This window comes from Antechinus flavipes, chromosome 4 (assembly GCF_016432865.1).
Source record: "Antechinus flavipes isolate AdamAnt ecotype Samford, QLD, Australia chromosome 4, AdamAnt_v2, whole genome shotgun sequence".
Classification (NCBI taxonomy): domain Eukaryota; kingdom Metazoa; phylum Chordata; class Mammalia; order Dasyuromorphia; family Dasyuridae; genus Antechinus; species Antechinus flavipes.
In genome coordinates, this window is record NC_067401.1 from 142,179,882 (window position 1) to 142,199,492 (window position 19,611).

General features: G+C 35.1%; 1 protein-coding gene across 1 annotated transcript in view; it reads left to right on the forward strand.

The window, feature by feature from the left end:
- Window positions 1-19,611, forward strand: part of WNT3 (Wnt family member 3) — a 95,064-nt gene that overhangs the window by 52,219 nt on the left and 23,234 nt on the right. Inside the window, exon 2 of the mRNA XM_051994905.1 lies at window positions 17,250-17,491. Coding sequence (XP_051850865.1) covers window positions 17,250-17,491 — 242 coding nt within the window. The remainder of the gene's footprint in view (window positions 1-17,249; window positions 17,492-19,611) is intronic.

A 19,611-nucleotide genomic window follows, 5' to 3' on the forward strand; every position in this document is an offset into this window, starting at 1 on the left:
CTCAGAGATCACATAGTCTTCCTCTCTCATTTCATAGGGAAGGACACTGAGGTCTCTGGAATATATCTACATAATAATGACAATTGAACCCATAGGAATGAAGGAAATAATCAAAAGAGAAAAAGAGTATCAGAGTCACAGATTTGGGGAGTATCTTAGTTTCTTGGCAGCAGCAAGAGAACAATGATCTAGCAAAGAAGACTGAGAAGGAGGATGGAGGAGGTTAGATGAATTGGAGGAGGATTGAAAGAGAAGAATGTCAAAGAAACCAAGGAAGGATAACTAAGAGCTTGTCAACAGCATCAGAGTTTGTAATTTACCAAAAGCTCAAAAACAATCATTTGGAATACAGGTGGATCATATGATCAGCAAGATGCCAGAGTGATTTTCAAAGTAACTCTCCCAATTTAACAGCCTTAAAAGAAGAAGATATATCGAGTCTAAAGTAATTAAGCTAATTTGGTAAGACAGAAACACCACACAAGTTGAAAATTTTATGAAATGATATCTGAAATACTTACCCACTCACCCTAATAGCAACCCTCATCCTAGACTTGGTCAGTTCAAACAATCAGATAAGCTTGAGTTTCAGAGCATGGCTCTGATGTGTCCATCCTGATCTCTCCATGGCTCAGTTGGAACCCCTTCTCTCCCTGTCTCCTTACACTCATAGAAAAAGAATCTCATTGATCCTTCTTGGCCATGTGAAACAAAGTAATTACAAGAGTAAGATGTAAAGGAATCATGGAATCCCAGAGCTGGCTGGAAGATAATTTTACTCTGAACATGGACCAATCTGAATATGGTCCCTATAACCTTCAATTACAGATTATGAAATCTCTGAAAAAGAAAATGTGCTTGTGCCAAAGCAGAAGGAGAAGGGTGGAGATAAACAGTAAAGAGGGAAGTTAGAAACCAGTTACTGTAAAAATAGGAAAAAGATTGAAAGACAGAACAAACAGAACCAAGACAGATTGAGTATCATTTTAGTTCCAAATCAGATAATCTAATAATGAAAATTATCCAGACAGAATGAAATGAGTATAAATGTCAGAAAAGGTCAAAACATAATGAATATATATAATATCTCAAAGGAAATTCAAGTTAAGTCAATAAGCATTTATTAAATGCTTATTATATTCCAGCTATGATGCTAAATGCTAGATTTACAAAGAAAGGTAAAAAACAGTTTTTGCTCTCAAGAAAGTAGAGTCAAATGAGAGAGAAAACATGAAAATAATTGTACAGACAATCTACGTACAGGATAAATTAGAGATAATCCTAAGAAAGAAGCACTAAGGTGAAGGAAAACTGGGAAAGGCAGAAGGAACAAATGTGGGATTTTAGATGCTATTTGAAAGAAACCAGGGAAACCCAGAGATGGGAAGAATTATAGGGACAGGGAATAGCCAATGAAAATACTCAGAGCTGGGGGATAGAATATATTCTTTGAGGAACTGCAACGAGACCAGTGTCACTGGTTTGCAAAAAACTTGGAGAGTGAGGAAAGGTAGAAAGATTATGAAAAGTTTTAAAATCCAAATAAAATATTTTTTATTTGATCTTGGAGGTAATAAGAAACTACTAGAGCTAACTGGCTTGAGAAGTGACATGGTCAGATGGGTGCTTTGGAAGAATCAATTTGAAATCTGAGTGGAGGGTAAATTGAAGTTTTACTTGAGACTTAAGTAGAAAGACCAACCAATAGACTATTGCAACAAGGTAAGCATACAGTGATAAGGACTTGCACCAATTGAATCAAAAATTTCCAATTAAAAAGAAAATTAGACAATATATTCTGAAGATTCCAGAGAGATCAACAGGAAACTCTAAAGGGGTTCAAATGATAAATTAAAGATTTTAAAAAGATATAAATGTGGAAATTAGATTAGAAATCAGAGCTTTCAAGGTAAGGGTAAACGAGACCAATACAAGAGTAAGTAACAGAATACAGGATAGATAGTATCTTCAAAATAGCAAGAGGGCTGAAAAAATGGGGAAACCTGGAGTTCAAAAATGTAGAAATAGTAGGAAAATTAACAGAAAAGCAAAAGATGACAATATTGAAAGGAATTCATGAATTCATGAATGCAAGTAACTAAGAGAAAGGCTGTCAGCTATGAGGGAAAGCCTACTTAAGTAGCTCAAAATTATATTCATGACAATTCAGAGAAGCATATTAAAAAAAACCCAGTAGATTATTTTTTTTAAAAAACCAAACAAATCTAAAAGAGCTCATGACCCTCAAAAATATTGCCTTCAAAGTTGAGCCCAAGCATCAGTGAAAAATAGTAGATACTTCAACAAAAGAGATACTGGAGACATTCCTGCAAAACAAACCAAAAATCAGAAGAGATTTGATTTACAAACACTACAAACAAGAGAAACACACAATAGGTATAGATACAATTGTCAAAAAAGATTAAAATAGTTTCATATTTCTAGTTTATTGTTTAAAAAAGAAATTGGATCAAGGGGTAGAAGAAATGAAAAAGATGAATCATAAGGAACAAACATATCAAAGGGGTTAGAAACTTAAAGAAATCTTTGAGAGCTAGTAAAAAGAAGGAAAAGCTGAATTATTCTAATGACTAAATCTCATTTTTCCTATACAAATGAATCAATATCTTTTTTCTAAGATGAGGAGAAGAGAAAGTAATAAGAAGTTGTTTGAATGGAGAGATTGGAAGACAGAGACAAAGGGATGTTGGAGATGTGTTCCCACTAAAACTGGATGTGAGCATACAAGTGATAGTATCTTCATTCTTAGATGAGGAACATAGGAATAAAAAGTGATTGCATAGGAGGAGATCTTGGAGAGTGTCTATTTTAACCTCAATTTTCAGATGAAGAAATTAAGATTCAGAAATATTAAGTGGCCTGCCCAAGATAGTAAATGGCAAAAGTGGGATGTAAATTCAGGTCCTAGGACTTCAAGTTCTTCTTTACTTCCTATGGACTACTGTCTTCAGCAGTAGGAAAGGAGAAGCTAGACTAGGTAGAGAATGAGAAGTTGTTTCATCCTATAAGGGAAAATAAATGGTGACATTAAAGTATGTTCCCATAGTAGGTTAGGAAGAGAGGACTCCTAAATAGTTTTTATCTGGAGTGAATTGGGATACTCTTCAAAGAACTGTTACATCCTACCACAGAAGATGTATGGTCTCTAGAAATGATCAATACCCAGGAGAATAATGAAGAGAATATTAGTTCAAAGGTAATGTAGACTGATCTTCGGAGGGATACGGGATCATAGGTAGGACCACATTTCCTCTCTCAAGATAGAGTGTCTGTTGTTATGTGTAACCTACCCACTTCATAAACTGATATGTTGAGAAGTGAAATCCTACTAAAAGAAAAAGTGGAGGAAAGAAAGGAGTGATATGTACAAACTCATAAATGTAGAAATGGAATATAGAAGAAAATTCAACTTTTGCATTCCAGAAGCCCTTCTGGTGAATGAAAAAAATAAAGAAGGAATATGAGGAATTGAGAAATATATTTCAAAGTAGCTTAAAAGGAGATGGAAATAAGGACAAAGTAAATGAATACTTCTTGGAATAGGATACCACAGAAAAATGCTATTTGAATTAAGAAATTAGATAAGGCAATAGAAAGAGAAAACATCTGGGATCTGGGATGGAAAAGGAAAGGGGTCAAAAGAAGTGGGAAACTGATTTTTAAGAAGAAGAAGAAATGTGTTGTATATAAAGGTCTATACTTACAGGCATTACTGCTTAGAAGGTAATGTTATTACTAATATTAATGTTAAAATATCACCCCCTTGGAGATTATCTGCTCCAAGGTGCATTCAAAACCAAAGGGATACCTCCTTTGGTTAACAAATAAACCTTAGTTTCAAGGAATCCTGATATTTCTTTGAATTTAATTGGCTTTTGAGAGGGAAGAGTGATTAGATCTTTGATTAAAAAAAAGTAAAGGAAAATGAATTTCCATGCATGACATTTGTCTCTTTAGAATTTTGATTAAGTATAGATGAGGATAGGTGATCAAGAACTTTAACAGAAGATGCTATATTATTATACAATTAATGTCTAGAAGCAGAAAGAAGAAGTGCCTAATATTGCTGTATATTCTATTAGATTACAATCTCCATGAGGGCAGCAGTGATGTCTTATATACTTTATTCAAGATATATTTAGTTTGTTCAATTATGTCTGGAAGAAGTAAGAATGATTTAGACTCTGCCTCAATCTCCAATTCTTACTTGATAGGAACAGAGACTTTTGGGTTGGTATTTAAATGTTTCTTAAAGATCAAAAGTTATTTGACATGGCAAAGATTTCCTAAATCCCTAAATCAGTATGTTTCTTTGCTGAATGCATCATCCTAGCTATATCTCCTTTTCTTTTCTTCTCAAGTATAGAGAGGAAAATCTTTAGTTAAAAATCAGCACTTCTGACCCTCTGTCCTGCACAGTTTCCTTCCCTTTCCTTCTCTTTTCTGGGGATTTGCCTGTTTGCCATATGATACTTTAATCCTGGAAGAAGGAAGGATGCTCTTTCATCTAGTACTATGGTGGAGCCAGCAGGTGGAGCACAAGGCATCATTTTGATGTAGTCCCACATAAGTATCTCAGCCACTTTCAGGTAAATTGTTCCAATCTTCCCTCTACTTTGCATGAATAGGGGTGTGTAGGGGTGTGTACATGTGCACACATTAGATGTAAGACATTTTAAGAGATACCAAGTCTTCAAGTCAGAACTATAAGCAACAAGGAATCAAAACTTGGGACAAAAAGGTTTGTTGTAGGGCAACCTAGAGAGAATGGGCTGTTCCATCTAGGAATGAAGAAATGCTGAAGGCTGATGGGAGCATGAGTCAAGTCAATAGACTATGGAAGAGGCAGCGGTGGCCTGGGCTTGGATTGAGCTACACATAGTTTCAATGTTATCTCAGATGCTTCTTGGCCATGTAATTTCTGAGCAAGTCACTTCTCTCTCCAAGCCTCTGTTTTCTCATCTGTAAAATATAATAATATCTACCTCACGGGATTGTTGTAAGGATGCAATGGGATAACGTGTGTAGATTATTTTTGCTAAACAAAGTGTCACTTAAATGTGAGATATGATTACCAAGAGTGTGGATGGAAAAAATGAAGAAGCAATTGTTGACCACATTTCAGGATCCCAGAGCTAAGTACCACTGTCTCCCCCTATCCCCAACTTAAAGCACTAGAAAAAGCACTATTATCCATACTCTGGTCTCACCATTTTAGGAAGGCCATTTTGTGACAATGTCCTTTTAATGTTACTAAATTAATTACTAGTTAAATTGGAAATAAATGACTTCTGTATCTCCAATCCATCATATGTACCCCCTGACAGATTAATTAATTAAACTCTAGTAGCTCAGTAGCCCTGCCTCATCTGTAGGACAAAGTTTATATTCCCTGGTCTGGCATCCAAGACACTATAATTTAACCACCACCTCCCTTTTCATCTTTCTATCCAACTTCTTTCCTAATTGTACTTCCAACTCTAGCCAAACAAATGTATTCCTTGTTTTACCTTATAGAATCCTACATTTAGATCTGGAAGGAATCCCTAGAAGTTAACTCATTTTAGATGAACAAACAGACCCAATAAGGTTCAAATACTAATTTTAGCTCTAACATTCTATAATTCTGAAGGATTCTGCAGACTGAATTTATAGATAGGTTCAAATTAAATTTTGATCAATTCATGTATAATAGATCCTTAACAGATTATTAGGAAAAGGTAGAAACAGGAGTTCTTAGTGAGGAACCCAAGAAAAGATTTTGGGGGTCCTTGGACTTGGATGGGACAAAATTGTTATGTTTGTTCAGTTGTGTCTTATTCTGTGTGACCCAATTTGGGGTTTTCTTGGCAAAGATATTGGAATGATATCATTATTTTAATATGATGGGTTTCCTTTGTAATTTTATATATTTTTGTGTTATTTAAAAACAGTATTCTGAGGAATCTGAAAAGCCATAGGGATCCATGCTGTAAAAACAGTTAAGGATACTTGGGATATAGAATGTATTTTTAAGTTCTGATGGGTCAGTTTCAGGAAAGGCAACTGTAATATATTTCCTGGTAAATATATTTTTGAATGGATAGTTGGATAAATTGCTAATATGATCATTGGTATAGAACTGGAAGGAATCTTAGGGGTCATCAAATCCAACCTGACGCCATCTCCCACCCCCATCCCATTTTACATATAAGGAACCAAGGCTCAGATCCCTAAGATGACTGGTTCTTTTGTGTGTTCTTACCATACCTATATTGTTAGGTATAAGTTGACCGGACATATACGTCCATCTGAATACAAATATTGCCCTGTCCTTTGCCATATGGAGTAATCTTCATCCCATTGTCAGGGAAAGCTCTGCTATCCAGTGTCTATAATCATTGTTTGTGCTATCAATGATTTACTGAGATCAGGGTATCAGTGATACCTGCTGAAACAGGTATCAGTTGTGGGTATAACTGATGGATAAATTGATTATTTTGGAGAAGATTTTTATAATGTCATGTAGCTGGTATCTCCAGTCATGATCCAAGGGAAAGCTTCTTTTATTGGACAGAGAAAGGCTTTTGGAAATAAAATAAAGATACAGACTCAGTTTCCTTTATATCTACCGAGAATAATGTGTACAGAAAAATTGGTTCTAGAATCAAAGAAGGAGTAGAAGGAAGAAAATTGTTCCATTGGAGAGGGTACCTGAAATTCCAAGGAGTCCTCCTAATAGAAAGGAGACCTAGATGAGATTAGAAATGAGTCAAGTTCTGAAGAGGAGATTCTGGTTGGGGACATAAGTTAGATAATGATGTCCCCAGGGGAAATCCTGAGTGGAGGTTATAGATAATACTAATTCTTGAGAAACCTTTCAGATTGAACTGGGATTTGTGCAACTCAGTAATGAGCCATGGTTCTGCTGATATGTTCATTCCTTGCTTCTATCTGCTCCCTGCTCCAGTTGGTTGTCCACATCAGTCTACAAGGTTCTGTGGGCGGGTAGGAAAGACAGGTCATATGTAGAGAGTGGGATGGAAAATGATCTGTATGATGGGGGAGGGTAACTTGCCTGGGAGTGTATCCTTTCTCAGGGTATAAATAGGGTAAAAATAACTCTAGGGTGGGAAAGGCAGTGTGTCCAAGGAGCCCTAAGGGATGCCCTCCTTTGCCCTCACCAGCTGCTGGGTGCCAGGCTGGTCTTTTCCCTGGAGAGTCATCTCAGATCTTAAACCCAGGAGCTTACTTGGCGGAACTGAAGAACTCTGCACTCCTGTATGAAGGCGGCCACCTCCGGATGCTTCAAGGGCTGATGGGCTGTGTGGGTGGTATTGGTTGGGGAGGGTTCAACACAGTATTGGGTCCCATGGCATTGACTAAAATAAGAGAGACATCAAAGCTGTCTTTTGGAGCAGGTTCTCAGCAAAATTATTCAATAATTCAGTAAGGTCACATTTTCTTTCTCATTCCTCTCTCTGTGCCTTTTCTCCCTCTGCCATACCCTAATGTAACAATACTCTTCATCTAAAGTATGTTCTCAAAAAAAGGTCAGATAATTGCATTCATATTATGATTTCTTTGATATTTTGATACTGGTCTCATCAACGTGGGCACTATTTCCTCCTATGATACAGATTGTAAACCATTTTGGCCTCTCATCTTATATGACTGTTTTCCACATTTTCCCCCAAATCTTCTAAGGAAACAGATCTCCATGGAGGCAAACATTACAGAGCTCTTCCTGTAGTTCTCTAAGAGATTATATTTTTAATATATTAATTCCCATAAAATTTCTAACATTGAAGTCCTTAGCACTTATAGCTTAACATTACAAGTGGACATAATTTTTGATGAATGGAAATGATGTTAAAGAAGATGTTTTGCCATTGAATTCTAGGGATCACAGGACTTTCCATTTGATTTAGAGCTGAAACCTCTTCTATAAGTTGTCTCCCCCGTAAGAATATGAACTCATGAACCCATGAGAACAGGAACTTTCCCTATCATAAGCACTTATTAAATCCTTTTTTTATTCATTGATAGCCTCAGATCTCTTGACTTTCTTCCCTTTACCATCACATACAATCTCACCACTTCATCCATTGTCTCTACCCAGACAACCCCTCTCCCCCCATCTACACATAGATATAGATAGATTTGGTTCTAACTCCAATTTTAACTTCTCCAACTTTGACGCCCAAGATGGGATTCCCTAGTGATAGAGTTTCAAGAATCATCAGGAGATCCTGGTGCCCTTAAGTCCGACTATATAAACTAGACCCCTTGGCCTGTGTTAACACTGCATCTAATCCATGGAGGTAAACTCTCATTTTCAGATGATTTCCTTAATAGCTGATCATTGCTCTAATTCTCAGATCTGAGATATAACTTCCCAGTTGATCGAGATGTTTGTGCTTCCTCTGAAGCCATTTCTATATGGCCTTTGCTCTCTAGTTTGCCTTTTGTTCCTAAAGGCTTCCCAGGTCTCTGTTTAATTAACCCAGTTAAGCATAGTACTGCTTGGAGGCAGGGGATAAAGGGATGATTCTTTAAAGCCTCATAGCTATAAGAGTCTATGATTCCAATACTTTTTCCTTTTGAAGAATGAGAAGAGGATTGATGAGGTGGTCCAAGTGCATAAATTAGGAAAAGAAATTAGTCAAATGGAAGAAAGGATTTCTTGAATTCAGCCCCAAAACACAGGGACAGATGTCAGAAAAAGCTCTGAAAGTTCTAATCACAGTGGGAATTGACAAGGGAATACAGGGCCTTTTTCTTAACTAACTCCCAACTTCATCATCTTTCTCAGAGTGAAGGAGAAACTAAGAGCCTCACAGAAGGAATATAGCAAAGAACTCAGCCAATAAACATTTCTTAAGACTTCAATTGACCAAAAAATATTTATTAAGCACATATTGATTGTTAGACACTAAACTAAGTTCTGAAAATTTAAAAAAAAAAGGCAAAAAAACCAATCCCTGTCCTCAAGGAACTTACAGTCTGATAGGAGACAATTACAAACAATTCCCTGTACAAACATGATTTATCAGATCAAATTGGAAATAATCAGCAGAAGAAAGGCATTAGAATTAAAAGGAATTTCTATCGAATGTGGGATTTTAGTTGGAAATTGAAGGAAAGGTCAGCTTATTAACTCTGGAATATTGGACAAATTAGAAAATGAGTCATTCTTCATTTCTACCATTTTTCTGAATAGTGGAGACTGCTAAATATTTTGGTTCTATTGGTCATCTTCCTTGTTTTCTAGATCTTGTTTTTTAGTTCTCTTCAGCAAAGAAAACAATACCAGACTGGGAGGCTAGATTCTCTTTCCTGGCCTCCACTCTTGTATGAATAGTCATTCTTTCCCATTTCCTCCTTCATACATGACTTAGTTCTGCTCTAGTCTTTTGAAATATTCTGTATTCCCTTCTAGCTTTGATATTCCATAGTTCAAAGAACAGAACTCAGCACCTATCTATAGACTTGAAGGCCTCTCATTAAATTGAACAATATTTCTGTGGGCCATTGGCAATTCTAAAGCATAGAGGAGTGAGGAGGAGACGAGGGAAAAGAGTTTGAGAAAAGGAGGATGATAGAGTATAGAGGAAAAAAAGCAAGAGAACTAAACTAAAGAACTAAAGAAAGTTAAATGTTGCCAGCCTCAGAATTTACAGATACTAGTTTGGCTATGTTTCTAAATCTCTGGTCTTTGCCACATGGAAATGATGATATTTTCTCATCCTGGAACTTCCTTTGTTTATATCAGCCCCTTCTTCCATTGGTGAGTTCTTTCTAGGGGTTTCAATTTTGTGGACAGTCCCAGGAAGGCTCTGCTTTCTTCCCTATCCAACTATGCTTCTGATTCTCCAAATTTTGCTACAATGGCCCCATAAGGATACCTTTTCTCCTCCCAGTTTCACAGAGATTTAAGTACAGGAGATTTTGCTAGAAATTCAGGACATTCTCCACTATATCATACTGCCTATTTAAGCAGTCTCCATGAATTCTGAAGGGAAGAATTATGGAAGAATACAAATTGGATGGAATTTTTGGGACACAGATGTCATTCTGATGAGTGGGAAGAGTGGGGAGCTGCTTAAAGATATTAAAGTAACTATGCAGAGAATTTACTACTGATATGACATTGGATCTTAGTTTCTTTGGGCCTCAGTTTCCTCATCTGGAAAATTAGAAGACTGCAGCAGATAATCTCTAAGATCACTTTTACCTCTAACTCTGTGATCTTCTATGTGTGGGTTATTAACAGATTTCAAAAGATAGACAGAAGCAAGGAAAAGTAACTGAAGATGAATTTTAAAAGCAACAAGGTACTTTTCACAACAGTTGTGTCAGGAGTGAGTGATCAGAATTGAATTGGATTATAAGTGATCAAAAAATTTTCTTTTTAAGCTTTATTGAGAACAAGAAGAAGTACAAAGAAAGGATCAAACTGTTAGGATGAGTAGAATTGTAATAATGGATAGAAGTGAAAGACTAAATTACTCACTTCTTATTTTCTTTCTTTTTTTTTTTTCTTGCAAAGATCTTATAAATGATCTTTAAATGGATAGGATAGAATAGACAAGATTAATAGGGAATAGAAACTTAAGAAAAGCAAGGAAAATTACATGATGATTCCATATTTGAGTTCAAGCAAAGTACTAGCATTGAACAATGAAATTAGTGTGCAAGTTAGTGATTTTTGAAAGATTTTGGAGAATAGGAGAAGTACTACAAGGTTAGAAAAAGGAAAACAATGAGGTGATTTTCAAAAAAAGGAAAGATGTAGAGTTTATAAACTATAGACTAGTGAGCTTGACTTTCAAAATAGCAAAATTCTAGAACATAATATTAAAGGAATGTTTTGTGAGCAGTTAGAAAGAGAAACAGTGTTCACTAAAAGTTATCTTGTTCCCATCAAGAATAGGCCATAATGAAGAGTCAGTTTTAGAAGGGCTATGGGAAGACAGGCACACTAATATACTGCTGATGGAGTTGTGGATTGGTACTGCCGTTCTGGAAAACAATTTAAAGTTATTCGAGAAAAGTCAATAAAATGTTCATTCTCTTTGACCCAATGATAATGATTACTGGGTATATCCCTCAAAAGATTAAAAATCAGGAGGAAAGATCTATAAAATTTGTAGCAGCATTTTTTTTGGATAATGAGAAGCTGGAAACAGAGGAATGTTTAATAATTAGGAATGACTAAACAAAGTATGGATATGCAATGAAATATTGTTATGCCATAAAAATGATGAAAGAGAAAAATTCAAAAATATCCACTTATTGAACTGTTATAAAGAAACCAGAAGCTAGAAAAAAATAATAGCTAGTATTTTATAACATTCTATAGTTTGTAAAGTACTTTATAAATATCTCATTTGATCCTCAAAACAATCTTAAAAAGTAGATTATTCCCATTTTGCATATGAGGAAACTGAGGCAGACAGAAATTAAATGTGTTTCCAAGGGTCACATAACTAGTAAGTTTCTGAGTCCTTTGAACTCGTCTTTCTCATTTTGGGTTCAGAACTCTATCTGCTGTTCCAACCAGCTGCTACATACATAATGCATATAATGCTATGAATAAAAAACACTAAAAGGCAGACAATCTATTATTAACTATAATGATCAACCTTGATGCAAGAGAACAGATGATGAAACACCCTCCCCTCCTCTTCAGAGAGAAGTGCTGTATTTTGGGTATAGAATGTTCTATATGTTGTCAGATTCAATCAATTTGTTAACAAATTAGTTTGGTTTAACCGTCTTCCTTTCTTCCTTTTACCTTTCCTTCCCTTCTACCTTTCTTTCTGAAAGGGAAAATTTGATGGGAAGGGAATGCATACGAAGAAATAATTACAAGGTAAAAAATAAAACAAAAAGACTCAACAAAACCATCTTTTAAAGAATAGTCTAAAGTGATGTCTGGGAAATCATGGAAATGCTTATAGATATAATATACTGAGATTCCCCCAAAGCACTTAGTAAAGTCTCTAATGCTGTCTTTGTGGATAAACAACCTTGTTATGGATGCTATGTTTCTAAGATAGCATAACATTCATTGTAATAGATCTAAATGGTGGGGAAAACCCAGTAAGATGAAATTTAGTAGGAATGAATCTAGTTTACTATACTTAGATTAGAAAAAAACAACTGTATCCAATAGATAATCAAAAAATACAAACAATTTTTCAAAAGAATTATAAACAATATGCAATCATAGGAAAAAACACTTCAAATTTAGAGTAATAAAGAGAAATTCAATAATAGAAGTAGAAAAAAAATTCAAATTAAAATAATTCTGTAATTCTTCTCACACTCTGAAAAAATCGGCAAAGTTGACCAAAAATTGGGAATACTCAATTTTGGAGGTGCTGTGAGAAGACTGACCCATTACTATTTTGTTAATAGAACAGTGAATAAGTTCAAAAATTCTGCATAACAATTTAGAGTTACAACAAGAAAAGTGACTAAGCTGCCCTAATGATCACATTAACATGCCTCAACTAAGTAAATAGAAACAGAAATCTAATATGTTCCCAAGTATTTATGATAGCACTCTTTGTTGTAGCAAAGCACTGGAAACAAAGTAGATGCCTATCATTGGAAAGAGCCCAAAAAAACAAACTATGGTATACGAATGCAAATTTTTCCCTTTCCTTTTAATTTTGATTGCATTGGTTTTGTTTGTGCAAAAACTGACAACCTGGGAACAGGCCCCAAATAAGGCATGAATAGGAGAAGAACAAGCTGTGAGATTTGAGAATTTTCCTTTCTCCTTCATCCTCCAGAGTTACAGATTTTTTTTTTTTCATACTGCCTGTATCCATGTCCATGTCCATGTCCATCTATTAGCAAAGCTATGACACTGCTTTGGAATATGCTGCCCCTCTGGGACTTTTGCATACTTCTATGAGCAATGAAGAACATAGATTACATGACCATAAGTCAATCCAGCACTATCCCCCACATTGTTATGTCACAAGAAGATCCATCTTATATCATATATAAATGAATATTTAATTAATGGTTCATATCTCTCATCTGACTGCCCACTTTTTTTTTTGTTGGTTCTCATCATATTATATGAATCAAAACATATGCACAAGGAACTATAGTAAGCAATTTAATTGTATTTGAAAACATATACTATAACAATATTAGTAATATACGCTATAGCAAAAATCATAGTAAGAAATTTAATTGTATTTGAAAATATGGTATTATTAATTATATATACTATAGTAAGCAATTTAATTGTATTTGATAAAAGTATAATAAAAGCAAAGCAAAATAAATGTCACAAAAATAGATCACAACATTTTCCTAATGTCCCATTTCCAAATCTTCCTAAGGCAGAAAGAACTCTATTTGAATAGGTTTCCATTTTCCCTACCTTCCCTAGACAAGATGTCTATTAGAGGACCATAGGAAGATTTTATCTAATCGTAAATATGGGACACAGGGACAAAATAGTCTAAACTCATAATAGGTGCAATGGATTCATGGCTAAACATATCCTTTCACCCTCAATGGGTGGTAGGACATCTCCTACTTTCTTTCTCACTAAGAACTCAAAATCTTCTTTTGTTCTTGCTATGGTCAGTTCTGGACACTTGTCCTTATGACTCAAACCTGTTCTCATATTCATTGAAAAAGAGTTGATGCTTAAAGGCTCCCTAAGACCATCCTAGCCACTATTTCTGCTTGCCTTGTCACTCAAAGACCCATATAAGTCCCACATTTGATATCCCCTCCCATCAGACATATGTGGGGAAACAGTAGAAAAAGAGTCTGGAAAAATAGGTTGGAAGAACCCTAAATGATAGGGTCTGAATATTTCCCCCACCTTGGTTTTTCTGAATGGACTGGCTTAGAATTACTCTCATCTGACTGCAGTTCTCTTCTACTTATAAACTCCAGTGGCTTTCTATTGCCTTCAGGAAAAAATACAAATTCCTCTGACTTTTAAACCCATCACAATTTGGTATCATTATATATTACTCCCTTTCCTATACTTTACAATCCAGAAAAAATGAACTTCACTCTGTTGGATTGAAGTCAAGATTTGATTGAAACCTTGAAGTCAAGAAGCTGCTGTCAGTTTTCATTCGTGTTCAACACTTCGTGACCCCATTTGGGCTTTTTTTGGCAAGACATTGGAGCAGCTTTGCCATTTTCTTCTCCAGATCATTTTAGAGATGTCGCATAGTTACTTTAAAAGACAAATTAGTTAAAAAGACGAGTTCAAACACTTAAGGCAGACACTTAATTGTGACACTTAAACTTATTAAACTTATTACTTTCCTTTTCTGTAAAGTGAAGGGAACTGAACTCAATGGCTTATAAGGAAACTTTCCTTTAACTCTGTGCTTCTATGATATGTACTCATTGTCTCCTCTAATAGAATGTAAGCTTTTTGAGAGCAATGATTGTTTCATTCTTTTTGACTTTTTATTTTTCTTTAGCTGAGTCAGGAAGACTTATTTAACCAACTTGAATGCAATAAACAATTATAAAGCACCTACTATGTAGCAGGCACTGTGTTAAGCACTGGGGATACAATTAATAATAGTTCCTGCACTCAATGAGTTTACAATCCAATAAGAGAGATAACACACAAAAGGAGACAGAAAAGGAGTGTGGAAAGGAATGACAAAGTTCAGTCCCATCTTGTTCTATGGAAGTGAAAAATACAGGAAAGGTAACAAATGCAGAATGGGGTGAGTTAAAAAGTTCAGTTTCTGTCTTTTAGGGAGAAAGGCATTGGAAGAAGTTTGGAATTCTACCTTCTAGTTCTGCAATAAGAGAGGAGGGGGCGCTGAGGGAGGTGGTATCTATTAAGGCTTGAATTAGCAGTATGGTGATGAGATTGTCAATGATGAACTCAACCTGCCAGGAATATTCATGGAGGTGAGGAACTAGGCAGATCAGTAGAAACAAATCACTTAACTTTGATCTATCTGTATTAGTTTCCTCATCAGTAAAATAAGGATAGTAATAATACCTACTTCACAGACTGCTTCCGAGAATCAAATTAGATACCCATGTAAAATATTTGCAAACCTGAGAGTACTATATAAATGCTAGCTAATAATAATGTAATAACTATAATAATAGATTTTATATATTATAATGTGGAATAACATATGTAATATTATATAACATAATTACATATAAAAATATATATATTATATTATATTGTATGTTATGTTACAAATTGTATCACATAATACATTGAATTGTATAATGTATTAAATACACAATAGTATACTTACATGTTATATATAATATATAATATAATGTAATACATTTATATATTGCATAAATATTTGTTTCATGATATAGTATATGAAAATATTTATATATTATATAATATAAAATCTATGATATAATTATATATTATGATGAATATTATATAACATGTTATATAATAACATGTAATAGACCTGTCACATCTAATATAATAGAAAAACATATGATATATTGATGTGATATAATAGATGTATATGATAGATATATGATTATGGTAACATATATAATATATGATATTGATATAGATAATATATGGACACAATACAATAACAATTATACATGTTATATAAATATCAATATATTAATAATAATATACAATATAATGTATAAAATAATGTTGATAATAATAATAAATGCTTTGTGATATGAGACACTTTCCTATGGGCAGATGTAGCGTTGAGGGTTTTGTCTAATCATCATCTGGGCTGCCTTTGTCATCTTTCTGTGTATTATTTAGAGCTGGACTCTGGGTAAGGTCATTAAGACATTCAAGAATGTATAGATCCTTAACAGACTCTTAAAGCCATATAGAACTTTAGAATGTCAGGCCTAAGGGAGAGCTCCCCCAATCCTTCTGCCTCACAACGAATTGCCTTAACAATGAAAGTGACCTACCTAGGGCCACACAGATAGTAAGCGGCAGAGCCGGGCTTGGATCCAAATCTATCCATCATCAGACTTTATAGCTAAAAGAGCCTAAAAAAATAGCTGTCAACTTTTTTTTTCTTAAAACCTTTTCCATAATATCCTCTGGTGACATATTCCATCATCTGGGTGACTCCCTTCTCCCCTCTGGGCTTCAGTTTCTCCCTCTGTAAAACTGATGGTCTTTGTGATTGTTTCCAGTTCTAAATCCTTTGAATTTTGGATCCTTGGCAGAAAGATTTTCTAGCTCATCTAAATCTTTATGGTTGAACTTTTGACTTGAGCCCTTTTGTTCTGTCCAGTAAGACTAAACCACTGGTTTCTGTGTGCTTCCTGTAGATCTTGGTGGAGTCTTTCTTTAAGGAGAAATACTGGGATCTTCTGAGATAACATGGAGTAGGGGATCAGAATGCTAGATTTGTTGTCCAGAAGACGAGTCAAAATAACTCCTTGGACACTTCTCAGCTGTGTTGCCCTCTGTAAGGCCTCCTTATCTGTAAAACGAGAAGATTGAACTAAATGGCTTCTAATGGCTCTAAAGCGCTTCTAAATGACTCTAAATCCATGATCCTATGATCTCAGTCATAGAACCCTAGAATGTAAGCGCTAAAAGAGACCTTAGAGAGATTATTAAGTTCGGGGGATCCTAACCTTTTTTATGTCATAGCTCCCTTTGGTCAATAGAATGAACCCTTCTCAGACTAAAGTTTTTTAATGCATAAAGTAAAATTCTCCTGATGACAAAGGAATTCAATAAATTTCATTTTCTTTTATTCCAGTCTTCTATTACAAAATGACTAATATGGAAATGTTTTATATATTGCACAGGTAAAACCTATATCTGATTGTCTATCATATCAGGAAGCAGGGAGGGAAGGAGAGATAGAATTTGAAATTCAAAACATTAACAAGAACAAATATTAAAAAATAACATACAATTGAGAAAAAAATTTTTTAAAAAGATATAGTTATCAAATTAGTTTTAAAAACCAATTTCAAGAACCCTGAGTTAATAATCTTTGATCTAATTAAATTTTTTCCTGTCATAGTTAGCGGGGTGGGAAATTGGATACTGGCAGAGACTCAATAAAGATACCCTGGCTTCCTAGAGAAGAATTAAGATGAAAACTTATATCTTGACTCCTAGTTCAATGCTTTCTTTCTATTGTATCTGATACCTTTCTAAGTGGTGTCCAAAGCATGGTACACATTTAGTAAGTGCTTGATGGTGGTGATGGCAAATGTGCTTCTGTAATTCTCCACTTTTATTACAGGTCCCTGGCCCTGGGGCAGCAGTACACATCATTGGGGTCCCAGCCTCTGCTCTGTGGCTCCATTCCTGGCCTGGTCCCCAAGCAACTTCGTTTCTGCCGCAACTACATTGAAATCATGCCCAGTGTGGCAGAGGGAGTGAAGCTGGGCATCCAAGAATGTCAGCATCAGTTCCGGGGCCGACGTTGGAACTGTACCACCATTGATGACAGCCTGGCCATCTTTGGGCCTGTTCTTGACAAAGGTGAGCCCATAAGATACTGCCTGACTGGGGAGAAGGCCAGGGTCTGAGGATGGTTTCACTTGATCCATTTCTCTAGCAGACTGGCAGTTCTAATATTCTGAAGGCAGGTACCTTCTTGATTCCTTAAAAAGTTGAATTTTGACACTTTCCTTTGTCTCTTGTGATTGTGGGGTGGGGGAAAGAGGGACAATAAGACTTTAGGAAAGGCAAATCCAATGATTATGCTTGAGAAAATGAGTATTTTTTGCTGATAGTAATGGGGACTGTCTCTTGGAAAGCTGGGGATATAGGTGGATGAGAATGTGACTCTGGTCCTTGCCATAAGCATCTGTTATTTGTAAGTCATCTTCACTTCAGAAAGCTAGTCAGAATATTTCATCATTATGATATTCCTAGGCCATTCCTAGAGAACTCAGCAGTCATGCATGACTACAGAGCCCCCACAGCAGCTTGTACTGGCCATGAAGTATGGAAGGATGGGACGAGAAGGATGGGATGGCGTGATTGTTAATTAGTGTGACATCTTCCAATGGTTTGCTGCAAATTGGACATAATTCATTGGGATCTTTTGGATTCAGGATTCAAGAAGATTTCTTTGGCTGCTCTTCAAATAAATAATAAGGCAGATATTGCTCACCAGTCAGTAAGCATTTAGTAAGCTTTATATGCTTTTATGCACTATGCTATATGCATTATATGCATTATATGCCAAGCACTATGCTAAACACTCAGTAGGGATACAAAGAAAGATAAAGTTCCTGCACTCCATGAACTCACAATCTAATGGGGATGAGATGGTCAAAAATGGTGACGTAAAGTCAAGGAAAGAATGTATGAAATGATTTCAAATGTGTACATGGGAACTTTAGAGCTCCTGAATCCCAAGTTTATTTATATGTATGTGTGTATACTTACATTTTTTAATTTAATATTTTAATATTTTTTATTTTCATCAATTTCATGTAAAACAATTTTTTACATTTGTTTTTTAAAGTTTTGAGTTTGAAATTCTCTTTTTTCCCATCATCACCCATTGAGAAGGCACATGCAAAGTTGTATAAAACATTTCCATAAAAGTCATGTTATAAAAGAAAACATACATCCCCCCACAAAAAAACCCTTAAGAAAAATAAAATTTTAAAAAAGTATGCTTCAATCTGTATTCAGACACAATCAATTCTTTCTCTGGGTATGTATAGCATTTTTCATCATGTCTTTGAGAATTGTCTTGGATCATTGTGTTGCTGAGAACAGCAAAGTCATTAACAGTTGATCATTGATTGGGTTAATTTTTAAGCAGTGTTGATATTCTAAGGAACTAAATCACACCTCCTTTGTATTGAACTTAGTCATCTACTTTCTAGGCTTTTGCTCTTCTTTTTCTCTTTTCCTCCATCACTCAATTTTCTTTTCCTAATACTTTTTCCCTTCTTCCTGCCCTTCATTCTGTTCTCTTCACCCAATAGTAATAATAGACCATCAAAGCATAATATTTTCACCTTTGTTGTTGTTGTTGCTTATTTGCTTGTTTTTTTCTTTCTCATGTTTTTCCCCTTTTGATCTAATTTTTCTTGAACAGCATGATGAATATGGAAATACATTTTTAAAAGTTGCACATGTTTAACCTATATAGGACTGCTTGCTGTATAGGAAAGGGGGAGGTAAGGAGAAAAAATTGCAACACAAAGTTTTACAAAAATGAATGTTGAAAACTGTCTACATGTATTTGGAAAGATAAAATACTATTTTAAAATAATAATAATAATGGATCATGTTTAAGCTCTTTAAAGCTTACTAAGTGAGGCACATTATTCACTATCATTAGCAATAATTATTGCCATTTTACAGGAGAAAAAAATGAGAATCAGTCATTATCATTTACTAGATTCTGTCCAACTATCAAAGATAGGATTTGAACCCAAGGCTATTGACTCCATGTCTGGTGTTTTCCCCATATGTCATGATGTTTCTCCACTTTTTAGGGAGGCTACATGGTATGGTGGTTAGCATGCTGAGCCTAGACTCAGGAAAATCCAAGATGAGTTCCACCTTTTACACCTACTAACTGTGTTACCCTGGATAAGTCAATTAAGTTTTCTGATTCTGTTTCCTCATCTGTA